Below are 25171 nucleotides of genomic sequence, written 5' to 3'. Positions count from 1 at the left end.
ACCTGTTATTATCGGTGGCGTACCCAATCAATTACCGACTGCAGCCGGTCGCAGCGTCTATTCAGCCGACCTAAGAACCGGTATCGCCGGTATCAATAATTGCTGATCTTTTCCTTCTCTTCTTCCCCAGATTCTCAAGTCTCTCTAACTTGGAGAGGAGATAGAAGACATCTCATCATCAATCTCCGGATCCAATCCAATTCTGCATCGACTCTTCAGAGGTATTTCCGATGAACCATTATTTTCCCCTTGTAGAAATTATTCTCCTTTCTCAATTGATGATTGTCCACATAGCTAGATTTTGTGTAAAGAGATATTTTGTATTATAGATTGCATCTACTGCTATTGTTTCCCGATTGATTGAAGCAAGTAGACAAGAAAAGGATTCGGTTTTGTCTGGTTCTGAAATTTCCATTGGTTCCAAATTGTCATCCTTGATGAAGAAGATACTTTGCTATCTATTAGAAACCAGAATGGCTCGTGTATTGCCTGATTCTTTGTTTACCTTTTGTTGATTAGAGTGATTTTGCAATTGGAGATGTTAGATGTTCTCTGTTTGTTTTGTGGCTACTAACCCAAGAAGGTTTCTTTTCAGTTTTATTGGGTCATTGGAGATTTTTTTCGGTTGAGGATGGCTAACAATGAGGAGCATCCTCCTCGAGGGAATGAATGGGAAGTCGTCTCGCTCACTTCATCAGCTTATGCTGCTGCTCCTGGTCCGTATAACGTTGAATCAAGAGATGTGCGCAAGTATGATGCTTACTATGGAGCGGAAACTTCACGTGATCTGTACATGTCTGAACACTTTGTATTCCCACCTAGTGAGCATGAGAATTTACCCATTGATGAATCTTTATTCGTGGCGGAGCAAAGAAAGGATGGCCGAGACTTGATGCTGGAAGGTCAGGGATTGTCTGATCAGTTTCATTATGAAGCTGGAAACAACCAACAGAGTATCTATGGTGAATCTGCGCTTGGTTCTTCTAGACACATGGAATCATTCGGAAGCGAATCAGCCGTGTATGAACACGGATTAGTTGATGCAGAGGGAAACTTAGATCTCCATTCTGATGGTGAGGGTGAAAAGGATGTAAAAAAATCAACACACAACCTTCCTTGTGAAGCTTGGTGGAAAAGGAGAGCTATTTCTATGTATTCACGCACAAGAGAAGCAAATGCGATATGGTCCTTATTCTTTGCAGCTGCGGTCACAGGACTCGTAGTTCTTGGTCAACGCTGGCAACAAGAGAGGTGGCAGGTTTTGCAACTCAAGTGGCAATCAAGCATCAGTAGCGAGGTAATAATCTATAAAATCACGGAAAAAACTTCAATTAAGAATCGTTATGTTTTTTACAAATGGTAACCACCTAACCTAAGCCATTCATTGACGACTCTTGAATGTTTTTTTCCACACAGAAACTGGGCAGAGTACTTGAACCTCTCTCGCGCTTGAAAGACGTGATTGTGAGAAGTAACCCACAAGCTTCTCTCGTAAGGAGTGGCTCCTCCAGTGAGGTCTAGAGACGAACTATGATGTTTGTTGATTCGACAATCTCACACAAGCATAGGTAAGTACAAACTTGGTCTTGAGTTACATGTGTGCGTGATTGTCTAAAGCTATTTACTTTCTTGGGAGCCTATGTTGCTTCATTATCTTGTACTATTAGAATGGAGATCCAGTTGCCTTCTTACAAAGCAATCTCTTTAGGTGTCAAAAGCGCTTGTACTAGTGTGGAAACTGGAAAATATACACATACACTTTTTTTTCTTTCTAATTTGGTAATTATCTATTTCTATTCACTTTTTTTTTCATTCACTTTCATTGTATGCTTACTATAAGAGGCCAAATATATAACACATACGTTCTGATTTGCAGTAGAAATGACAGAATCGTACAACAGTATTAAATGTTGAAATGGATTTGTAGAATTATGATTTATGACACACAACTTATTTAAGTGAAAGTTTACGAAATGACAAATTTTACTTATGTTACTAAAATAACGACAATACGGCTTACTAGTATAAAATAGAAATTTCCATTTCACAAAGATGGTAAAAACCGTAAAATGCTGATGAAATCGCAAAATCATTTTTTTTACTACCAAAGAGAACCATTGTTACACCGATACAAGCTTTAGCTTTAGCATGTGTCGCAGTAGTCGAGACAAAATATAAATCCGTCGTTCTTTAGTTTCGGTGGTAAACGAGAGAATAAATGACTAATGATATAGATAATTAAGTAAACATGTGATTATGCGTATTGAATTATTAGCCTCTAGAGTGGTTGAGTGTTGTCTGAATTACTATTAATTACCATGTGAATAAGCGACGTGGTAACTAACTATCATAATGATTCATTCATTATTTTAGCTACTTTTCAATATGATTTTTTTTATATCTCCTTTTGATTCTATATATGGTGGTCTTAAATGCCAAATGAGACAAGTAACAAGTAAAGTGACCAAAACAATTTCACTTAAATGACCAGTTTTACGTGGGACAACCCACGGAATCTAAAGATTTCTATGTTGTTTATTACTTAACGTGATAGGTTAAGTTTGTTTGTTAAGTCGTAAGAATCGTAACCATGGACTCATTACCATTAATGTGCCAAATTCCGAATAGATTTTGTAGTCATATAAAGTCATTGCGTTTATTCAATAAACAAGTCATAGCTATCGAGAATTCCTTCATTTTATTTTATTTTTTTGGTAAATAGTGCATGGGATGGATATACTTGATGCACCTAATCTAACTATTTTATTGTCTATTATTTATGTAACTTCCCGTACGTAACTGTCAATTTCAAGTATAAATATTAATTAATTTGTAAAGATATTATTATTTAAAATGATCTACAAAGTGTATTGTATATGTTTTTATTTTGCCGTTGATGGGAAGGTAACCTAATTAGATAACTTTATATTCTCTATCGATTTGTGTCCTTTGTCTTAAGTTTTAACCTAATATTGCATATTTAACCACATAAATACACTAACATGTGTAAACATTCACATTCTGCAAGGATTTTTTTGTTTTTAAAAGAACTTGAAACAAAATAAAAGAAAAGGATCAACTGAAAACCAACTGTCAATCAAGTTCATTTAAAACTCACCTTGTTTCATACAGCTGTAATGAAAAATAATAGTAATGGATTTCGAAGTATTTTAAAGTTCCAACCGGGTATTCTGCAATGCTTGGTTTGAAATTTGAAAAAGTTGACTATGGTTGGTCAATGCATTCATGCTTTGATGACAAAAATCAAAATTATATATATAAAAAATAGTTTTCTTCCTTCACAATTATCCACTATAGGGTTTATATATACTATATACTCTTTAATTAATTCTCCGATAGTTGTTCCTTTTGAAAAGGGTTGAATTTTCTGATAGTTTCGTTAACTTAATCGTTTTTCTTCTATGCATTAATTTTTCGAAAATTGAACTCCAATGCAGTACATGACTACATCGTATTTTAATATTTTCCCACAGCTTCTAATAATATTACAACGGGGGGTTTAAATTCAAAATTTAAAAGATTTTAATCGTCGACATGTGAAAATGTAGTATTAGGAGTGTGTTTATATATCCCATGTACACATCACGAGTTCTCGTATGAGTATGTGTTGGTTCTTACATTAATCAATTTATCACGATCACGCATTAAGAAGGCGACACATTATTATATTGTAGACATTGAATACTTGTAACGTCCTTTTTAAAAATATATTGACAAATATGTCACCAAACCCAAAAGCAACCTACATATGTTGTGTAGTTGAGCAAAACTATCATTGGTGAGTTTGTTCACCTATACCCTAACAATCTCAAATCTAAAACCCTAATTACTCATCCCTATACTCTATTGTATCACAAAAATAGGATTCTATAATTTTATACACGCACATATACTTTGTCAAAGCGTATCATAAAAAAATGAAATAAAAATCAACGAAATAACGTGATATGGCTAGTAATATAGTACGTAGTCTTACGACAATAGTTTAACTTATACGTGAAAAAGTGGGATAACATGAGTTTTCATATTTTTGTCATCAAATGATATGAAATAGAATAACCGAACATAGATCATTTTTTCACTAATTGAGAAGAAGAGAATTAGAGACTATCGACTCGTACGAGTGGTGAAACCCCTGTCATTTTGCCGTTATACAATCTACTGACCATGTCCATGACTAATAATACATCTATCAACAACCATCATGTCCCTTGAACCGACACCGAATTACAAAACCCTAACTTAATATCTTCAAAACATGCAATTAATAGACACGAGAATAAGATAAAATGAGGAGGCAACATCCCATGCTTACTTTGTGACTTCTTTTACACGATTTTCTAATACATTTTAAAAATACTACTTGACATCTCTCCATTTTTGGGGGGTTTTGAATTAAATTGTATATATAAATGGTTCATGCTTGGACATTGAAAACCTGTGGGTCATTTAGTCATAGATCTCTCTCTATCTTCCTTCCTCCTCCTCTTACTAGGCTCCTCAACTAAACGTCTTCAATGCTCTCTCTCTCTCTCTCTCCATTCTTTTACGACCTCATAGACTTGAAAATTTACCATTCTATTTTTCAAAACCTTTATATTGATGAGATTAATATATAAAGTCTCCAACCACCTAGCTACCAGCCTAGAGCAGGAACATTAATGGTGGTGCACACCATCTCATGCTTCACATACCCTAAAGTTCTTCACTCCAAGTTTATGAGGAGATCTAGAGAGATAATCATATAGAGAAAGAGAGATCTCCAGAGAAAATCCATTGAAGGGAAAAAAACAGTCTGTCTTTCATAATTGCTCTTTCTATAAATCTTCTCTCTTGTGTTCTTACCTTTCTTCTAAAACCATTCTCTCTCTCTTTAACACTTCATCACTCTTTACGGAAAATTTCTTATTTTCACCACCTGAGCCATCTCTATTTTCGTCAAAACTTCTCAACTTTTGTGCCAAAACGTCATTTCTTCTGAGGGAATAAACACAAAAGAACAATTTTCCCGGAAAATCATGGAGATTTCCACTGCTCTAATGATTCTTTCGGCCATCACGGCGTATTTCTTATGGCTCACATTCATATCTCGTTGTCTTAAAGGTCCACGTGTTTGGCCCATATTGGGTAGTCTCCCTGGTCTTATAGAGAACTGCGAGCGAATGCACGACTGGATCTCCGACAACCTCCGTGCTTGCTCCGGTACGTATCAGACATGCATCTGCGCCATTCCGTTTCTAGCTAAGAAACAAGGTCTCGTCACTGTCACTTGCGATCCAAGAAACCTCGAGCATATTCTCAAGAATCGTTTTGATAATTACCCTAAAGGTCCAACGTGGCAAGCCGTTTTCCATGATCTTCTCGGCCAAGGTATCTTTAACTCCGACGGTGACACGTGGCTTTTTCAGCGTAAGACCGCCGCCTTGGAGTTTACCACAAGGACACTCCGTCAAGCCATGGCTCGTTGGGTTAATAGAGCGATCAAACTTAGGTTTCTGCCTATTCTTGAAAATGCTCGGCTCGGCTCTGAGCCGATTGATCTTCAAGATTTGCTTCTTCGGCTTACATTTGATAATATCTGCGGCTTAACTTTCGGGAAAGACCCGCGGACTTGTGCACCGGGTCTACCGGTGAACACATTCGCGGTGGCTTTCGATCGAGCCACGGAGGCTTCGCTACAAAGGTTTATATTGCCGGAGATATTATGGAAGTTCAAGAGATGGCTCCGACTCGGCTTAGAAGTCAGCTTAACAAGAAGCTTGGTCCAGGTAGATAATTATTTGTCTGAGATTATTACGACACGTAAGGAAGAAATGATGACTCAGCATAATAATGGGAAACACCACGACGATCTCTTATCGCGGTTCATCAAGAAGAAGGAGTCTTACTCCGACGAGACCCTCCAGCGCGTGGCGCTCAACTTCATCCTAGCTGGACGTGACACGTCATCAGTCGCGCTGAGCTGGTTCTTCTGGTTGATTACGCAGCATCCGGCCATAGAGGATAAAATCCTCCGTGAGATCTGTACCGTTCTGGTTGAGACACGTGGCGATGATGTGGCGTTATGGACGGACGAGCCGCTTTCGTGCGAAGAGCTTGATCGATTGGTTTTTCTCAAGGCAGCGTTATCGGAGACTTTGAGGCTTTATCCTTCGGTGCCGGAGGATTCAAAACGCGCCGTGAAAGACGATGTGTTACCGGACGGGACATTTGTGCCGGCGGGATCTTCGATTACTTATTCGATTTACTCTGCGGGGAGGATGAAATCGACTTGGGGAGAGGATTGTTTGGAATTCAAACCAGAGAGATGGATTTCGCAATCGGACGGTGGGAGATTCATCAATCATGATCCGTTTAAATTCGTTGCGTTCAATGCTGGCCCTAGGATCTGTCTGGGTAAGGATCTGGCGTATCTACAAATGAAATCAATTGCATCGGCGGTTTTGCTCCGCCACCGGTTGACGGTGGTGACGGGGCATAAGGTGGAACAGAAGATGTCGTTAACTTTATTCATGAAGTACGGTCTTTTAGTTAACGTCCACGAACGGGATTTAACGGCAATCGCGGCGGATCTACGAGAGTGTAAATCTAACGTCGTCAATGACGGGGTTGGTAACGGCGTTTCAAGTTAGGTAGGGTAGGTGAATCAATCGCATCTATCATTTACTGTCTATTAGAGAGTGGCACTCGCCTTTTGGGCGCGTGTTAAATACGCCGTTCTTTGGCCAACTCAGCAAGGCACGCCCAGTTGTCGTCGGTTGGTTGGCTGCATAATTCAATAGAGGTAATTTTGCAAAGTGCGTTTGTTCTGTTCCTTTTTTTTTACTCATATGCCTTGGTAATTCAGACAGTAAAATTTGATTTCATTATTTTGTAAGCATCTCTCAATTTGATTTAATAAATCTTATTCTAAAGGTTTCATTCTAAGCTTAAAGAATGTCACATTGTTTGGAAATCTGTTCGCGATGGCCACATTTTATTTGTATCATTGTATGATAATCCTTAGAATAATCGAATAGCTCTATGTTTAACAATTGTTTCTTACAAATCATTTTCCAGGTTTTGAAATTGCCATTTAATCTTACCCGTTGTCAATTCCTAGTTTTATTTATAGGAGTCGTTTTCTTGAATTTGAGCCAATTTTGTCAGATAACATTTGGCATGAATGATTCACTTGTAATGGCACTATTCTTTTGTAGCAGATTATAACATAAATGCATTAAATATGTCTGGTCCACTTTGATTCAAGATAAGTTGCCTGCTTGAGATAAACCCAGAATGGGCCAATTATAGAAATCCTCTGATAAAATGGAGAAGAAAGATAACAGATGTTTCTGGGGCATGTCTTTGTTTTACATAAGTCTCCATTAGGCAAAGAAGAGGACAACAGATACACACGTTACACACAGGTAGTAGATTCACAAAAGAAAGCAAACTAAGAACAAAAGCCAGATTTTAAATAGAACTCAATCAGCTTTAGCTTCTGGACTTGAATGGGATGGCTCTGATGACTATAACGTGGTAGAGAGCAGCAAGTGCAGCACCAATGAATGGTCCAACCCAAAAGACCCACTGAGAGAAGAAGATACAGCTAGATTAGTTATCCGATAATTGAAACCTTACTCTGAATTGTAAATTTGGTGAGAAGTGAAACACTCACGTGGTCATCCCAAGCGTTGTCCTTGTTGAAGATGATTGCAGCTCCAAGACTTCTTGCTGGGTTGATTCCAGTTCCAGTAATGGGGATGGTTGCTAAGTGAACCAAGAACACAGCGAATCCGATAGGGAGCGGTGCTAGAATCTGTCAAAATTTCAAAACCAATTAAGCATTTTGATCCGATGTTACAAAAACCAAAATCCATCCTTTATTGATAAACTTACAGGAACATGAGAGTCACGAGCGTTTCTCTTGGCATCAGTGGCAGAGAAGACGGTGTAAACAAGGACAAAGGTTCCAATAATCTCAGCTCCAAGACCACTTCCTTTGGTGTAGCCATGAGCTATGGTGTTGGCTCCACCTCCCAAAGCCTGGTATTGCTTTGGCTGGAACCCCTTGACCACACCAGCTCCACAGATAGCTCCTAAGCACTGCATCACTATGTAGTACACAGCTCGTGTGAGCGAAAGCTTCCTAGCTAAGAACAAACCGAACGTAACCGCTGGGTTGATGTGTCCACCTGAAAGGTCATAACATACACAAACACAGATTAAAACATCTGCAAATCAAATGATTCCAAGCAGAACAAAGCTGGAACTAACATCAAAGTCCCCCATTTACTGAGTTTGTAAACCCTAATTTGTTCCTGATTGAATCCTAAACATGCTAAGATTTGAATTACGCTACCTAGCTAACACAGGATCTATATTCGAAATCGTTAGATCGGAGAAACCAGTGAACTTACCGGAGATACCAGCGGTGCAGTAGACGAGAGCGAAGATCATACCACCGAAAGCCCAAGCGATACCTTGGATTCCGACGGAAGCACACATGTTCGGTGACCTCTTCACACCCATAACAGTCAAAACAGTGATGTACAGGAACAAAAACGTAGCTATAAACTCAGCAATCCCAGCTCTCCAGAAGGACCATGAAGCTAGCTCGCCGGGCTCGAACAACGGCGCAGGTGGTGGCTCTTTGTAGTCCTTGTCACTCTGAGCCGAAGTTCCGATCGGTTGCCTCTCCGGAAACTTGTTAGCTCCGACTCTAACATCTTCTTCTTTACCTTCCATCTCTCTCTCTCTTTCTCTCTAGAGCTTTCTAGGTTTTTCTGTGAGTGGGTTATGTGTTGCAGAGAAGCAGAGAGAGTGGTGGCTTTTTATAGTGACCGAAACTCAAGGTTGGAAGATGATGGAAACAAAATTAAAACATAAACAAGATGATAGTTAATTAGTTAACTTAATTGCATGATAGTATAATTAACGTTATCATCTTTGCTGCTGCTGAATACTGATAATGCTTGTTATTGATTAATGATAATTAAAGTATGTGGACAGAGTTTCAAATCCCGCTTTGCAACTATTTTCTTTACTCTAATCAAATGTCGTTATTGTACCCTAATAAAATAAATAAAATTGTGGACATTTTTTAACGTTTAAATGTAGATTATGACAGGTAAGAAAATACAGAAAATCATATTAAAAAAGCAGTTGAATATGTGGTCGAGATGAACCGCCGGTTAAGTTGGACCGCTGTCAGGATAAGCACATGGACTCACCGCACCTAAAAGACATAGGGACACCTCATTTAACAAATTATCTACAACATTTTCTTACTTAAATACTTTATAACATTGCTAATTTTAGTTATGAGTGATAATTTTACATGCTCCATTCCCAACAATTACTTTATTTTATAGCATTGCTTTCTTACTTTTAATTCTCCAACAATTTTAGTTATTATTAGTGTCGAGTGAGACGAATAAAAAAACTAATGACTTTATATCCTTTTATTAATCAAAAAAGAAATGAGATTCTTCTTTGTGTTCTGTTCTTTTTGTTATCATCTTCACTATTTTTATCCATGACAATATTTTTTTATTATGAAATCATCTATAGATCAATCAAGCATGACAGCCGAATTTTGTTTGTCTATAATGCAACTTTAATGTACCAACTACACCAAGTATTGATCAATAAATTGCCTATATGCAAAATCAAACGCCATGTACCATCCACATGCATATTCATTTGCATATATATACCAAGTAGTTTCACCATGAATGTGTAAAATAAATGCATGATGAATAGTGGGTTTTAATGAGGTTAAAGAAGAAGATTGGATAGTGTAATATTCGGCAGCAATCCACTATTTGCCAAAAAGGAAAGACAACGTTTAAGCCAAAAGAAAGAAAAAAAGGACTAAACAATTATGGTTGCTTCGTTGCTTTGTTGTCTTTTTGGGTGTAACACTATGTCCTACCCACGTGCTGTTTTCTTCTAGTCCCATTACCAAATTTCGTTATGTTCTATCGCTTGCCTTCTTTTATTACCGTCCAAGCTCTCATATGGACCAAATTTGATCTGACCATGCACCAAATTTCCCTGGTAAATTCCCTCTTTAAACGGTGTATAGTGCAGAAGTTATGTTATCGCCTTTCCCGTGTCCCAAACCATGTACATGCTCCATAATGAAGTTAAACTCACATCCATAATGAAATTATTTATTGAACGGCCTATATTTATTTTGGTATGAGTTTGATCTTGATTAGTAAATTCTGTCGATATTAGAATAGTCTTTTATATTTTGCAATTTTTTTGGCCATTCACACAATTCTGAAAAGTTCATTTACAATTCAATACCATTTTGTCATGTATTCACAAAAAAAAAAGGGAATAAAATAAACCTATGTTACAATTCCATTCAACCTATGTATCTAATTTCAACTACTGGTGTTCCATTATAGTACTATCAATCAAAATCAGGATTGCTACTTTTCCAAATCCTTTTAGTATTTCTTGGTTTTTTAAGCAATGGCTTTTAGCTTTTTGTGAAGGGAAAAAAAGGGGGAGGTTGTAATATATTTGGACTTTGGTATGAGAATAAAATATTCCACGATTCCAAGCCGTCCAATCCATGGATAAGAGGACACGTGGCATAAACTTACGTATACAAAAACCGACCAAGCCACCCAAACACTTGTCACCTTCAGCCAAATAGTAAAATCATTTTTAGTTTTATTTTTCATGAGTGCAATAATTGCATGCCCACTCCCAATATTCCCGTTGCGTTACAGTCCCCACTTCCACCTCTCTTGGATTATTTAATTTTGAAACATTTTGTTCTCTTTTTTCTTTTTTTGACAAAAGAGTTCTGAACAATTCACAAGTACAATACCATCAATACTAGTATGAATCAATAGTTTTTAAAGTTTTGAAATAACATCATGGATAAAAAGATTAGACACCAAATTTTGGATATATCAATTAAAATTTACATTTCAAAACAAAATTTGCCAAGACAAATTGCTCCTCAAAGTTCCTACAAATTTAAATTCAAATGTATTCAACAAAAGTTTTGGAAAATCAAATTCCTTAGAAATTTCAAATGAGGAAGATTCGAGCCTTTTTAAAAAAACAGTTGGGCCATTTATCACCTATATAAAAGCCCATACTTATTATTGGGCCAACAATTTTTAATCTACAAGCGCCTCGGCTTTTTAACAAATTCTCCAAGCATCGCCAACTCGAACCACTCTCGCTACTAGAGCCCACCGACTCGAGCCTAGTTTCCTTTTTTACCTAACGATGCCGTTATGGTTGATACCACCACTAGCCATTAGCCAACATGATCATGACACCTGGACATGATCGGTCCTCTCATTTTCTTGTTTTTCCTCCTCCTCATTTGATTTTTATTTTTATTTTTAATAAAATTAATTCCTAAATTTAGTCCGCTTTCTCTCACTTATCCGCTCGGCCGCTTCCACATCGCTTGGCCGCAGCCGCCGCCGTCCGCCGTCGCTATCCACCACCAGATTTTAAATCCCCGCCGGAAGTTCACCTTCAATACCCAATATCTGTTATAAGGTACAACGCGCCAATTCGCATAATAGACTCTCCTTGGTTCAAAAGAGCTTCTCGGTGGTTACGTGTATGTATCTCAATGTGTTTGCTTTTGCTTGTTTGATATATTGTGTTTTGGACAATTCGAATATCTGTATTATCTCCAAACGTATACGGCTGTTTCTGCTTTTTTTTTTTTTTTTTTTTGCTGCTTCATTGGATCAGTTTTAAGATACCTCTTTTGTTTTGCGTTTCCATTTTATTCTATGTTAAATGCTCAAAATTTGTCATAAAGAGAGAAGCTTTTTAGTATTTCTTTGAATTGAGAGTGTATATTGCTTAATGCTTATTGGTTTCTTTAAGACACGGTTCTTCATTACATGTTAAGATTCAGGGTTGGCTTTCTGAGCGTTCATTATCTTTTGTTAAGTGGTTAGTCTCCGTTTTATAGATCTCTCTTCTTTTTTCCAGTTTGGTGGATGAAGTTGCTGGATATTGCTTGAGATCGTCATCTGACCTCAAAACTCATAGTCCTGAGTACTTTGCTACTTGGCGTATTTATTTTATCTGGTTGGCCATTTTTGTCCTGAAAAGCTTCAGGATTTAAGGAAAACAGAGACTTTGTATAGTAGGGTTTGTCCTACTTATTGGAGCTGATGGTGTAATAATACATATAATAGCAGAAGACTGCGTCATCAAATCTATTATCAATGTCAGAAGGTGATTTGGCCGTCATGAAACCAGAGGTAAAATTTCATCCCTGTCCTTTTGCTAGACTATCTTAGTTAGCTACTTCACCTCTAATGGAAAAGGACCAATAAATTCATATGCCTTAACTAGTAACGTTTAAGGGTTGAATTTAGTTTTTGAAAAAATGAGTTCATTTTATCCAAAATCACCTTTTGATTGATGATTCTTTACAATTTAGTGTTTGACTCATGATTAACTTTATTCTCATCTTCGCAATTCACGTGAGCTAGTTATTAATTTTTCTACTGATGTATGATTTTATATGAAAGACTAAATTTCTCTCGCGGTGTCATGGATATAGACCATGAAGTCCTACATCTGGCTTCAAACTGCTGATGGTTCAATCCAGCAAGTGGAACAAGAGGTTGCAATGTTCTGTCCCATGATTTGTCAAGAGGTAATACAGAAGGGTGTTGGATCCTCTAAAAATCATGCAATATCGCTTCCACAACGAGTTAATCCAGCTATGTTCAGCTTGATTCTTGATTACTGCAGATTTCATCAACTGCCAGGACGTTCAAATAAGGTTTGTTTGAATTAGAAGTAAATATTTTCATTTCCATACCCCGTCTGGCCTCTTTCATTACATCTATTTTCCACTCTGTAGGAACGAAAAACTTATGATGAAAGATTCATCCGAATGGACACAAAGAGGCTCTGTGAGTTGACCTCTGCCGCTGACAGTTTGCAGCTGAAACCTTTGGTTGATCTTACTAGTCGCGCACTTGCAAGAATCATTGAAGGAAAAAACCCTGAGGAGATACGAGAAATATTTCATTTGCCTGATGACCTTACTGAGGTATGCGCTATTAAATATTGAGATGTGTCTTCTCCATCTGCTTCGTTTCTTGACTGCTCTTTGATTGTTTATCTAGGAGGAGAAATTAGAGCCTCTGAAGAACTCAATGGATGATCCACGGATTCGACTACTGAATAGATTATATGCAAAGAAAAGAAAGGAACTGAAAGAAAGAGAGAGATTGAAGGTCTGTTTAGCAGTTTCTATTTTACTTGTTTAGATATTGTAATTTGTAGCTTTATAAATGAAATCTGAGGGTAACTCGGTCTGTAAGATTGAACTGTTTCATGAGCTTATGAAGTTGGGGTTTTCCATGTGTTAGAATGTTGAGGTTGAAGAACACGTGGACGAACGTTCTGTGGATGACCTGTTATCATTTATTAACGGCAGAGGTACTTTCCTTTGACCTTACTCTGGTTTTCTACATTCACGATATCCTTTCATTTGTTCTGTTTCTTCTTTGGCTGCTTTGAGTTATCTCCATTTAACACTGTAGTACTGTACCACCACATTATAGTTCATCTTTGGAATCTTTTTGTGTTGATTCAGTGATGTATATTTTTGGTGATTGACTATATTTTCCTCTTGCCCAATGCCTGAGATAAAAATACTCATCGTCTAGTGCAACTATCTGTTTGGCTATACATCTGCCATTTAAAAATTGTTTTCATGAATAAATCATAATCTATCTTTGATTGAGATATTTGGTGTGTGAATTTATGTTTGTGTTGCATCTTAGTTTTCTCCTTTCTCTATTCTACTTCCTTTTGAAGGCCTCTTTGGAAGTAAGGAAAATTCTGTTTCACAGATCACAAGGCTGTAAAGATGTCAAAGGGAAAAAAGAAGAAAAAGAAAAAGAAGGATCAGAAGATTGTTTCTTCAAATAACATTCATGACAAGGTTCAGACTAGTTTCTCTGTGTTTGTTTTCTGGTCGGTATTTACCAAGTCAATGAATGTGTTTTTTGTGCTTAGGAATCACATGATCTCCGTTCCAAACAACAATGTGTTGAAGAGATTGGGTCCAGCATGAGAGAGGTACCCAACTTACTTAGTGCAGAAGATGACATTTCTACGCCAAATGCCGGGTCTGAAGATGAAGATATAGACGATGAAATCGATCCAGCCATGAGGGAACTGCTTGATAGGTAAGACCCTTGTTAAAATCAAAACCAGGATATTCTTATAACGAATGTTTACACATCATTCTCCAAGTCTTGAATAAAGATGCTCCTTCGAAATCTTGTAGCTGAGAAATGAAATAGACTTGTTCTCATGAGTGGTGAATTAATGACAGAGAGGTTGAAGATTTTGCTCAAAGACTGAACTCCAATTGGGTTCGGTCGCTAGGAAAAGAAAGAAGGCCTGTACACTTCTCCATAAATGGCAACGGGACTACAAGACGGCATACAGGTATGGTATCTATTTGGCGGCCATGTATGTTTACTCTTTTTTAGCCATACTCTAGATGACTATGTGATGGGGCTTGTGGTTTGAATTTGAAGGTCAATCTCCATGACACGATTGAAGCTGATAATGGAACAGTTTTGGTTAAGTATGTGAGCAAATAGAAAGAAAAGAGAATGGTTCACCAGTCAGTCACCACCGGCGTTTGATGCGTGTCCTCACGTAACAGTTTTGATTTTGATTGTTTTACTCTCTAGTGGTCCATCTTTTTCTTTGTAAACCCACGTTCTACGTTAGTTATTTTTTTTGTTCCAATTTGTGTTTAGGTTCCATTGTTTTAGCATTTAGAAATTAATCATATACACACACTCTGATATCACCACCATTGCGAGTGTAATAAATGGTTTTAAGTTCCTTGATCAAGATCAATTGCTTGTTTGGGAGCAGAGTAGCAAGATGATAATGCAAATTGCGATTTATAGCTAAAAGGAAAAGAGAAAAATAAGCATAATGAAGCTTTTGAAAACGAATGACCTAACAACTAGAGAGGAAATGGAGGAATCCAGTGAGGAAGCCAATTAGGAAGAACGTAACCTTGGCCATTAGGTAAATCAGAGAAAGCTGAAAAAGACTTGGGATTGAAGGAACGTGGGGTTCTAGTGGCGATATCGTAAACGCCATAGCCTTCACCATAACGGTCACCTATGAAATAGATGGAATTAGGGTTTAGGCCAGGGAATGAACTGGCCTTGACACAAAAAGGCTCGTTATTGCCGAGGAATATGCAGAGATCACCAATGTCTTGTGTGTAACACATGTTCATATCCTCCTCCTCTCTAAACACCATGAACAGCTTTGTGCCGCCAAAACTGAATTCTACCGACCGATGCGCAAGGCTTTGAACAGACCTGCCAAGGGTTTGAACAGACCTGCCAAGCACAAGGAAAAAAGGAAGAAAATGTTCTTATAATGATGACATGAAACGACAAAAGCAAACAAATTACTAGAAGAAGCTCCTACCATTTGACTAGGAAACGTTGTCCTGAGGGAGACTCCACAAGATGTTGTGTTCTGTAACAAGATCTCAAAAGCTGCAACTCGGAAAGTGAAAACTGAGGAAGGTTGTGAAAGCGTAAGTCATGGTACTGAGAGTCGGTGGATATTATACCATCCCAAGACCACAAGTGGTGGCCTCCAGAACTTGGCATGTAGAACCGTTGATCTCTCTTGGAATACATCAAGTTGGCTTGTTCAAAATAATCGAACAGTTCAGTAGACGAAAAGCGGTGGTTCCCCTTACGATGTTGACCGGGCCTGTATATACTCACCCGACGTCCCGTGAACTTGACAGCCATAACGAAGTCTTCTTCTTCAGGAGAAGAGGACATTGCCACGCCACTAACCAATTCATTTTGACAAGAGTGTTCATAACTCCGTGGAGGCAGAGGGATCATCTTGGGGTTTGATTTGGAGCTGGAGGGATTGCAGTAGTCGCTAATTAGTATGGAATTAGGGGAGCCAAGAAAAACTCCCCAACCATGGGAACTTCCCACCAGCCTCGACTTAACCAACTCTTTGGGAAGTGGCTTATCATGGACGGTGAAATACTCTTCCTTGGCCGGGTCAAACATGCGGAGCTCTGTCATTGCACCGGCCTGTGGGGCTTCATCAGAATAGGTGACATAATACATCAAGTAAGGGTTGGTGGTGGTGGAGGAGGAGGAGAACATACGAAGGGTACTGTGGCGGCATCTCTGGGGAAGAGTAAGAAGTAGACACATAAGAAGGAGAAAAACGAGAGAAACGTGGAAAAAATAAAGAGAAAGAGACATCTCTCTAGTAATAATTGAGAACCCTACTTCTCCTTTTTCTTGTGGCAAGCACTTTGGTCTTAATTAGATCTTGACTAACTCGAAAACCCTTTAGAGAAGAAACACACAGAGCAACCAAGCGAAGCTATTAGCTATGTCATCTCTGCTTCTCCGCCTCTCTTCCAAGACCTCTCTCCGCAAACTTTCTCTGGTAATTAATTAAATCTATCCTCTCTCTAGTTCTTTTTGTATAACCTCTTTCGTTTTTCTCCTTCTTATGTGTCTACTTCTTACTCTTCCCCAGAGATGCCGCCACAGTACCCTTCGTATGTTCTCCTCCTCCTCCACCACCACCAACCCTTACTTGATGTTTAGTCTGATACATTATGGAAGTTGTTTGGATGATATTGATGTAACAAGCACTATACACTATTTTGACCCGGTCAAGGAAGATGAAATTATTGTCAGAGACAAGGCCTTTCCCATGGAGTTGCGTAATACGAGTCTGGTTGGAATGTCCCACGGATGGGGAGTTTTCAATGTGGAGACAGGTGATGGTAGACATAAAGCCGTTTATGTTAGCGACTACTGCAATCCTTGTGGCTCCAAATCAAATCCCAAAATCATTCCTTTGCATCCCATGTATCCCATGGGTAAACCTAATATTACTCAATTACGCCTCATCACTAACGCTGCAATGACTTGTTCACCAGATCAAAGTAAAGATTTTGTAGTGGCTGCCAATTGTTTAGGACTTGAGATCCATTTCTTTAGGCCTTGTGGCAAAACTGACAACTACTCGGGTTTAGGCTTTAAAACCGAATCCCACTTTTTTGATCAGTCAAAGGTTATGTATTCAAAGAGAGATAAAAAGTTCTACACTCCTAGTGTTGGAGGCCATTTGTTGGGTTTCTGGGATTCTTGCTTCGAGGATTTGAGTTGCGGTTTTGCAACCTTCCTGAGGTGACACAGTCCGAGTGGGAGCTCTTGGACTCATGTTCCCCGCCGACTGTACACCTCGTTGAGTCTCCCTCAGGACAGCGTTTCCTAGTCAAGTGGTACGCTCAGAACTACAAACCGGGCGAGAGGATGACATTCTTGTGTCGTGGAACAAAGCATTTCATGGTCTTTAGAGAGGAGGAAGATATGAACATGTGTTACACTGAGGACATTGGAGATCTCTGCATATTCCTCGGCAGAAGTGAGCCCTTCTGTGTCAAGGCAAGCTCATTCCCTGGCTTAAACCCTAACTCCATCTATTTTGCAGGCGATGGCTTTGGTGTTTACGATATCGCCACTAGAAAACCACGTTCCTTTCGTCCCAAGTCTCCCTCAGCCTTCTCCACAACACCACTCTTCCCTTACTGGATCCCTCCAATGCCTCTCTAGTTACTATGCAAACTTCATTAGTTATTCTCTTCTTGTATTTTAGTTGGTGGATCCAATATAGAATCCAGTTTCTTGTTTCACTTTGTGTTATGTAAACTCGAAAGAAACTAATGAAGACATGTTCACAAGCCACACACTGACACAAGATGAGAAAAGAAGAAGTTCACAAGCAGTTACGTCTCACACACTGAAGATAAAGTCAATTAACAAATGGGATTTAGTATCTTTTCATATTTTATTTCGTTAATTGGCTGTTTTCAACGTAATACATATGGTCAGATTGTATTACTAAGAAAATAAATAGAAAATGGAGAGAAAAATGAAGAAAAGGTTTTTCATTACATGGGTTTAATATAAAGTACAAGTAGACGTGTTCGTTGAAGCAAATGCTTAAGAATATATATTTAGTGTGATTTTATTTCTGTTCACTTTCTAAAAGAGGATGAAGCGTGAAGCCATTCCTGGATTGCAGATCGAAGAGCAAGATTTGGAACTAACTTTGTATGATGAAGCTTCGTGTTTGTCATTGGGGAAGTCTCATGTCCTCCCTGAAGCCATGTACTTATGGCTTCTGCTTCATATGTAAATCCATCTGCTGCTAGTTGTGGATCCTTCATCACTTCCTGAAACATTGAAAACAAAGGTTTTAATTTGTGAACTGATTCGATACAATCTTCTGTTTCTCTCCATATTGACTTTTTTATTTACCAGTGAAATGGGACAGATGAAGTACTGAGGAGCTTCACGGTGCTCATCAGATCGAGAGACCTCTTTTCTTAGCTCCTCTACTTCTATAATTGCTATGTCGCGTCCTTTAATCAATAAATCTCGTTCTTCCTTGGCTTTTCTCAACACTTTCGTTGCCAAGTTATACTTGTCTTGCAGCTTTTGTACCAACATATAAGACTCGGTTATTCGGTTCTCAGATATATACCTCATCTTTTCGAGTTTTTCTCTCACTTTCTTCAGCTCCATCTCTGTTTCTTTCCTTTGTTTCAACTCCTCCAAATAGGCACTTTCCCATTCTTTACCCTACATTTGGTCAGAAAACTTCGTTATCATCAGGAAAAAAGGACAACATTCCCAATGGGCAATGGCAATAGCTTATGTGAGATTCCAAGAAGATGTTACCCTTTTGATTGCTTCATTTTTCTCTTTTACAACTTCTTGATGCTTGAAAGCCTCCAAGCTTGCTTCTTTTTTCGATTTCTCAGCTTCAAAGACAGCTAACTGATACACATTTCCATTTCCTCTAGATATCGTGAATTGGCGCGAAGGTATAACAGATCCTCGTGAACGGACTGAATCTTGACCAGAACTTGTAGATGCATACTCTAGAGAGGTGTTGCCCATGATAGATTCCCTGCATTATACCATCACCAGATATATTAGAGCTTGTGACATGTGATTGTTCTCACAATCTCAGTTCCTGTTAAAACTCACAAGAGTGTGACAAAACACAAATATCATTTTAAAAAAAACTTCTGAAGTAGTATTTACAGTTGTACAGAGATTACAGGGACTAGGGGTAGACCTTTTATATACCAGGTATCCTTTGCAAGTAAACCATATACAACAAGTAGCAGGCGCTTCTTGACGAATGTAAATGGCTTTCGTGGACAACAGATCTGCCATCCTCCTACAAATTAAGATTAATGATGAGTCCATCGGTGAAATAACAAGAACTATGAGAAGATGAAAATCCAAAACTATTTAGTTATGCCGGTGTGCTTTGTACATTGAATAGCGTGTGTCTGACGCAGCTCCCATGACGAGCTTCTTGACATTGCGCTCTGAGATCAATTGGATGATCCCTTTCTCTACCGACTCCATTTTAATGTGTATCATCTCAGCACAGACCTAGAATATCACAATCGGCTCTCTTTATCTCTTGTATCATCAAATCACTTATTCGCAATAGAAGTAACAAAAACATACCTGCATTTGCCTGCATTTTTGTAGGTATTTGTCCAGGATCTTTTGTGTCTTTTCCTTTTCTTTTCTGTAGAGTGGCTGGTGAACGTGGACGATACAGAACTCCTTGCCTCCAGTGTTCTGTATCGCCCAAACAAGAGTGGACTTGTTCCCCAAGTCACTCCCCACTGCAACATATATCTTCTCATCCATCAGCAGCTGCTGCGAACCTGATTTGCCCATCATCTCTCTCTATCTCCATCTTGCTTGGCCTGGATTTTAGCGTTTAAGGCTGCATCGAAGCCTCATGAAGCCAACACTTTTCCCCTTTGCTTGGATCGAAGCTCCTATCTCCAACACACTCCATATGAGAACACTCAAAACATACCTCTAATTCACTCAAGAGAATAAACAAGAACAAACTTAAAATTTGCAATACGAGAAAAGAGATGACTTATCTAACAGAGGGAGCAATCAACAAGCAAGAACATTTTCTTATGTTATAACATGCACACGAAGTCAACCACGGTACCAATGACGAAACCTAGCCTTAACGCAGAAGCTGAATCATGTATTAAAATAATGAAGGCTTTTTGACTTTCAACAAGCCAAACCAGGAATCAAAAGCGACAGTATCTGTGTATGAAGAGAAATGTCGACATATTGACACAAATACACGAATTTCACAAGACTTTTGAGAAAATCCTGAAGAATACTCTCAGCATTTTCCAGGTTGGTGTCTTTAAAGGCTGCGTTAGGTTGGCTTACCTCAGTGCAATCCTGAATTTTTATACAGTTATGCCACTAGCCGCCAAAACGACCTGACCCCACTGCTAATTAAGTAAGATTAATCACAAGAATTTTAAGAGTTCATTAAAAATCACTATAGGCAATCCAAGGTAACTTCTTCCAGGTGGAAAACAAGTCTTACACGATAGTCTTGACTAAAAATGTAAGACTCATCCTAATTTTAGCTAAGCAAAGGCATCATCAGTGAGATCATGTCCAATAATTAGAGGCTAATCTTTGTTCTTAAGAGAGCCGAACATAATGGAAGAACAAAATAGTGGCAGTTCTTCTCACACAAACCGAATAAGCATATAACTTTTTTTTTCATACAGAACATATATATATATATATATATATATATATATATATACATATCCACATACAAATCTCACCAGCTTCTTCTTTTCATATATGACTGATATGGAGGACTTACACTATGCTTGAAAAAGTAAACAAATATGCTGCTATCCATGATTAGATCGTATGTATATGTATAAGGAAGACTGAAAACACTAATCTTACTCACTTACTCTGTTGCCTCCCGCAGAAAAGGCAAAAACGTTTTTTCATAAGAGAACAGGGATTGAGGGTTTGAAGGATTTTATTTTCACAAATGATGTTGAAGCCACTCTTGAATCGCAGAACGAAGAGCATGGTTAGCTATTAGGCTGGTGTGAGAAAGCTTGACATTGGTCATTGGTGAAGTATCATGCTCACTGTCCAGCCACGCTCTTATAGCCTCTGCTTCGTATGTGAAACCGTCTGCAGCCACGTGTGGATCCTGCATGACTTCCTGAAATATTTGAAAACAAAGCAGAGGAAGAACGGGTTGAGTACCATTAGACTGCAACATAACGGTTTGAGACCTCAGATAAGCAAATTTTAATGACTTTGTGATCGAAGTCTTCTCAGATTGATAATAATACTGGAAATCCATACTCAAATATACAGATTAGTTACCTGGAAAATGGGGCAAATGAAGTATGGAGGGGCTATCCGGTGCTCGTTACGGCCAAGATGGAAAGATGAAGATCCTCCACTAGAAGCCCTCATAGGTTCAAGTACCCTCCACACTTCAGTTCCAAGATCTGGACGATTCTCGCTGACAGTCTCGCAGCATCTCAATGCTAAGCGAGCAAGCTGCTCAGCCTGAACAAAGGGCCAGTCCCCTGCTAAAGGGTCCAAGAGGTCGTTCAATGTTCCATTATCGAGGGCATATTTCACTTCATTTGATATCCGTAAGGCAGGTCTCCCGGTCAACAAGCGCAATAAGATAATCCCAAACGAGTAAACATCTGACTTAGGAGTTAGCTCTCCACTACTGGAAGCTTCTGGATCCAAATAGGCAACTGTGCCTGTAACGTCAGTTCTCACACTTTTGCTTCCGTTAGGATGAAGTAGTGAGCAGGTCCCAAAGTCACTTAACTTGCTAACGAGATTGGAATCGAGTAGGATATTTGCCGGCTTCAAATCACCATGTACTAAGCTATGAGCTTTATTAGAATGAAGAAAGACAAGTGCTGCACATATCTCAGTGGCAATGCGCACACGATTTTGCCACGACAAGGGTGGAGAGTTGTCTTTGCAAGTAAGCCTGTCTTCAAGGCTTCCACCCGGAAGATACTCATAGACAAGACTCCACCCCTCTGGACATGCTCCAATTAGCGTAATGATATTTGGATGCCTCATTTTACTTAGGACATCAACCTGCAATGCCGCAAGAATAAGTCAAAGCTCCTCCACAGCGAACACTATAAAATCAAAACTACAGTAGAACTGTGTTTCAAAGTCCCCTTTTTCGTAGAGGCAGCAGTTTGTGCACAATAAACCAGTAAACAATGATGATGAAACTAAACAAGAAATTTCACTAATAATATGTCAAGAAAATACCTCCTGTTGATATTCTACAGGGCCTTGCGAACTGTTAGGATTCAACATTTTTATAGCCACCTGAGTATGACGCAGTAAACCAACGTAGATGCTTCCATATCCACCTTCCCCAATCTTCAGGGTCGAATCAAAGTGATTAGTTGCTTCCTCAATCTCGGAGAATGAGAAATCCGTGAAGTACTGAGGCAACTGTAGGGTTGAGGTTTCTGCGTGACTCCTTAACTCCTCAGCTTCTCTGAGTGCTCTGTCACGTTCTGTCTGCAACTCCTCTCGTTCATCCCTCAACTTTTGCAACAACTTCACAGCTATATCAAGCTTCTGGTTTAGCTTTTCCATTGTACCATCAGATTTTGCTATCTGGCTCTCAAGCATCGCTTTCTGAGCCATTGCACTTTGAAGTTCTTCCATGATCACCTCTTGCTCGTTTTTTATTGTTATAAATCTCTCTTTCTCTTTCGCTACTGCTATCTCCGTATCTTTCCTTCGCTTCAATTCCTCAGAATAGGCACTTTCTGATTGTTTAGCCTATAATAATTACCTATAATATCAGTATACTATAATATTTTAGCTGTTATTGGTGTAACTAGAAGCACCACTATTAAGCCTAGGGATCTCTCCAAGTGATACACTAGCGGTTCCAGTATAGTATATATCTCCAGCTAGAACATCTAGCAATCATTTCCAAAAAAGTTTTAACAGTGCCAACTAAATTATTTTTGTAAGGAAACTCACCCTTCTGATTGCATCAAGTGCGTTTTTTTCGGCTTTCTGACGCCTAAGAGTCTCTGCAAAAGCTTCTTGTTTTGAACTGTGAGCCTCTGACGTGGCTTTTCGGATTTTAACGTTAAAAGAATCATCCACCCCATCCTGCAATGATGGACAAATTTCCTGGACAGCTGAGATACAATGTTATATGAAAATCAAAATGCATTGCTTTTCCATTAGGAACAACATGGCATACCGGAAAACTGGAGGGAGATGAATGGCCAGAACTCATAACTGTTGCACTTCCCGTTACTTCACTGCCATCAGATTCTCTCTCCTCCTCATCAGTATTTAAAGACCCATCCGACACCCTCCCGCTTTGTTCAGTTGAGCTTCCATTGCTTACTAATTGTTGAACTGAATCGGTGCTCTGTACTCGAGATATATGCTGATGTTCAGACTCCGGTGTAGAGAAAGTTTGAAGTAGATCACTTGCACTTATGGAAGGACGCGGAGATGCATATTCTGATTCAGTGTCGTCCATAGTAGCTTCCCTGCAATGATAGTACAATATTTATTACTAATAAGCAGCCACAGATGCGTCATTTTCAATGCCAATGCAGATCTCGGGAAGCTTAAAGACTACTAGAGTAATAATTATGCATGGCTGATTCGTACAAGTCATTTTGAAATCCAAGGATTCGGTTGTGATGAGAAGAAGAATTGGCCAAACCTTGTATGTATCAAGTATCCTTTGCAAGTAAACCATATTTGACAAAGAGTAGGTGCTTCTCGGCGTACGAAGATGGCTTTCCTGGACTTCAGATCCGTCATTCTCCTGAAAGCCAAAGTATTGATAGAGGAAGCAAAACATAAGGATATTGAAGAGTAAGAAGCACACAGATCTACAGGAGTTGATTCAGTATGAATAAGTAGAGATCCCAAAAAATGCTTAGTGACTCGCCATAAGCATACCTTGAATAGTGTCTATCTGCTGCTGCTCCCATGACAAGTTTCCTGATTCCCAGCTCCGAGATGAGCTGCACAATTCCATTCTCGATGGATTCCATTTCAATAAACATCTTTTCTGCCCTGACCTACAATCATAAATACACTATCTATCATAAGGACACTATAATCGTAGTGCTAGCCAATGAAGTAAAACAAGTTCCCTATTAAGGGCATAACATCAACACTAAAGAAAAGGAAAATAGATGGAGGCATACCCCTCTCTGCTGGCATATACGAAGGTAGTCGTCTAGGATCATATGTACTTTCTCCCTTTCCTTTTCCCTGAAAACCCTGACTTCTTCCTCCTTCACAGCACCAACTGGAAATTTGGCGCCCACTAGGATGAATCAATGTGAAAAAACAAGATCAGTGACCACAAACAAGACTAAGTGGAAAAAAAGCACAGAGACAAGGTGTAAGGGAACATACTAAGTGGGATCATTTGGGAGGGCTGATGAACATGAATAAGGCAAATCTTCTTGCCTCCAGTGTTTTGCAAAGCCCAAATGAGTGTAGATTTGCTCTTGGCCACGTGTTTATCCACTGCAACGAAGATCTTCTCGTCAATCAGCCGCGAGACAGGTTCGTCCATAATCCCGCTCCTACTAGACCTTGATCCTGGGCTACCAATTCCGTGAAATCTCATGGATCCAGCTCTTTCACCCATTGCTGGAATTGGACTCACCAAAGCCATTGCTCCAATATCAAATCCGACAAACCAGATCGTTTGATATCTAAAACCACAAAACAACGAAACAAATTAAGAATATTCACCAAGATCACTCCGGAACACGAATCAATAAGCAGTGATTTAAAATAGCAGTTTCACAATCCAAAAGGGAAAGTTTCTAACCAGAGTGAAATTTTTGACTAGAGAGCAAACAGACACACTCGAATCGTATTGAAACCCTAGAGTCTACGGATAAGGAAGAAGAAGAAGAGGAAGAAAGAGTTTGATTATCAAATTTCGAAACGTATTGACCAAATAAAAGGACTCTTGGTCAGACCAACCAAAACTCACGGCAAGAAGAAACTGATATTTTGTCGGAAAATTTCACGAGAAGAGGGAAAGACAATTAAAATTGAGATTTGTGTGCAAAATTTATTCGATTTTACTTTAACATACCAAAACGAAGCTTCTTGGGGATTTGTGTGCTTTGCTGCTAAAAAATCTGACGTGGTCG

At 38.9% G+C, this 25171-nt stretch overlaps 8 protein-coding genes and 1 non-coding gene across 18 annotated transcripts; 4 read left to right on the top strand and 5 right to left on the bottom strand.

Moving 5' to 3' along the window:
- Window positions 1-2: 2 nt before the first annotated feature.
- On the top strand, window positions 3-1929 carry ATI1 (mesoderm induction early response protein). Its single transcript, NM_130161.3, has 3 exons — window positions 3-221; window positions 596-1297; window positions 1417-1929. The coding sequence occupies exons 2-3, from the start codon at window positions 632-634 to the stop codon at window positions 1519-1521; spliced, it is 771 nt and encodes a 256-aa protein (NP_566059.1). The 5' UTR covers window positions 3-221; window positions 596-631; the 3' UTR covers window positions 1522-1929.
- A 2532-nt stretch (window positions 1930-4461) lies between these two features.
- CYP86A8 (cytochrome P450, family 86, subfamily A, polypeptide 8) lies at window positions 4462-7106 on the top strand. The gene has a single exon (NM_130160.3). The coding sequence runs from the start codon at window positions 5040-5042 to the stop codon at window positions 6651-6653; it is 1614 nt and encodes a 537-aa protein (NP_182121.1). The 5' UTR covers window positions 4462-5039; the 3' UTR covers window positions 6654-7106.
- Window positions 7107-7218: 112 nt separating this feature from the next.
- On the bottom strand, window positions 7219-9120 carry PIP1B (plasma membrane intrinsic protein 1B). 3 transcript variants are annotated; one of them, NM_130159.4, is made up of 4 exons: window positions 8424-9120; window positions 7903-8198; window positions 7682-7822; window positions 7219-7593 (listed from the first exon to the last, which is right to left on the bottom strand). In NM_130159.4, the coding sequence occupies exons 1-4, from the start codon at window positions 8749-8751 to the stop codon at window positions 7498-7500; spliced, it is 861 nt and encodes a 286-aa protein (NP_182120.1). In that variant the 5' UTR covers window positions 8752-9120; the 3' UTR covers window positions 7219-7497. The 3 variants fall into 3 exon arrangements, with proteins under 3 accessions (NP_182120.1, NP_001078067.1, NP_001078066.1); NM_001084598.1 differs by having other exon boundaries at window positions 7678-7822; window positions 8424-8906; NM_001084597.1 differs by having other exon boundaries at window positions 7219-7822; window positions 8424-8906.
- Window positions 9121-11079: 1959 nt separating this feature from the next.
- On the top strand, window positions 11080-14877 carry SK20 (SKP1-like 20; the record flags this gene model as incomplete). 5 transcript variants are annotated; one of them, NM_130158.4, is made up of 10 exons in its annotated part: window positions 11080-11547; window positions 11995-12269; window positions 12575-12799; window positions 12881-13072; window positions 13149-13259; window positions 13395-13464; window positions 13881-13972; window positions 14047-14219; window positions 14369-14484; window positions 14577-14877. In NM_130158.4, exons 2-10 carry the CDS (start codon window positions 12234-12236, stop codon window positions 14588-14590), a joined length of 1029 nt encoding a protein of 342 aa, NP_566058.2. In that variant the 5' UTR covers window positions 11080-11547; window positions 11995-12233. The 5 variants fall into 5 exon arrangements, with proteins under 5 accessions (NP_566058.2, NP_001325355.1, NP_001078065.1 ...); NM_001337163.1 differs by having other exon boundaries at window positions 11080-11611; window positions 14577-14590; NM_001084596.2 differs by having other exon boundaries at window positions 11228-11547; window positions 14369-14877.
- Window positions 14876-16238, bottom strand: AT2G45940 (hypothetical protein (DUF295); the record flags this gene model as incomplete). Of its 2 annotated transcripts, none has more annotated exons than NM_130157.5 (2): window positions 15499-16189; window positions 14876-15407 (listed from the first exon to the last, which is right to left on the bottom strand). In NM_130157.5, exons 1-2 carry the CDS (start codon window positions 16167-16169, stop codon window positions 15020-15022), a joined length of 1059 nt encoding a protein of 352 aa, NP_182118.3. In that variant the 5' UTR covers window positions 16170-16189. The 2 variants fall into 2 exon arrangements, with proteins under 2 accessions (NP_182118.3, NP_001324357.1); NM_001337162.1 differs by having other exon boundaries at window positions 15020-15407; window positions 15499-16238.
- MIR5655 lies at window positions 16166-16660 on the bottom strand. The gene has a single exon (NR_140579.1). It is a non-coding gene; the product is annotated as a microRNA ath-MIR5655 precursor (primary transcript).
- Window positions 16287-17809, top strand: AT2G45930 (uncharacterized protein). The gene is made up of 2 exons (NM_130156.2): window positions 16287-16500; window positions 16594-17809. The coding sequence occupies exons 1-2, from the start codon at window positions 16444-16446 to the stop codon at window positions 17254-17256; spliced, it is 720 nt and encodes a 239-aa protein (NP_566057.1). The 5' UTR covers window positions 16287-16443; the 3' UTR covers window positions 17257-17809.
- Window positions 17810-17874: 65 nt separating this feature from the next.
- On the bottom strand, window positions 17875-20572 carry AT2G45920 (U-box domain-containing protein). 2 transcript variants are annotated; one of them, NM_130155.5, is made up of 6 exons: window positions 19617-20572; window positions 19417-19538; window positions 19213-19317; window positions 18810-19041; window positions 18387-18710; window positions 17898-18301 (listed from the first exon to the last, which is right to left on the bottom strand). In NM_130155.5, the coding sequence occupies exons 1-6, from the start codon at window positions 19836-19838 to the stop codon at window positions 18104-18106; spliced, it is 1203 nt and encodes a 400-aa protein (NP_182116.2). In that variant the 5' UTR covers window positions 19839-20572; the 3' UTR covers window positions 17898-18103. The 2 variants fall into 2 exon arrangements, with proteins under 2 accessions (NP_001324262.1, NP_182116.2); NM_001337161.1 differs by having other exon boundaries at window positions 17875-18710; window positions 19617-20476.
- A 100-nt stretch (window positions 20573-20672) lies between these two features.
- On the bottom strand, window positions 20673-25171 carry AT2G45910 (U-box domain-containing protein kinase family protein). Of its 2 annotated transcripts, none has more exons than NM_001337160.1 (10): window positions 25114-25171; window positions 24417-24721; window positions 24203-24324; window positions 23952-24073; window positions 23710-23814; window positions 23233-23530; window positions 23004-23138; window positions 22272-22796; window positions 21342-22088; window positions 20673-21174 (listed from the first exon to the last, which is right to left on the bottom strand). In NM_001337160.1, exons 2-10 carry the CDS (start codon window positions 24679-24681, stop codon window positions 20989-20991), a joined length of 2505 nt encoding a protein of 834 aa, NP_001324111.1. In that variant the 5' UTR covers window positions 24682-24721; window positions 25114-25171; the 3' UTR covers window positions 20673-20988. The 2 variants fall into 2 exon arrangements, with proteins under 2 accessions (NP_001324111.1, NP_182115.2); NM_130154.4 differs by having other exon boundaries at window positions 24841-25136.

Source organism: Arabidopsis thaliana, chromosome 2, assembly GCF_000001735.4.
Source record: "Arabidopsis thaliana chromosome 2, partial sequence".
NCBI lineage: Eukaryota > Viridiplantae > Streptophyta > Magnoliopsida > Brassicales > Brassicaceae > Arabidopsis > Arabidopsis thaliana.
Note: the sequence above shows the minus strand (reverse complement) of the source record. Positions and strands in the feature narration are given on the sequence as shown.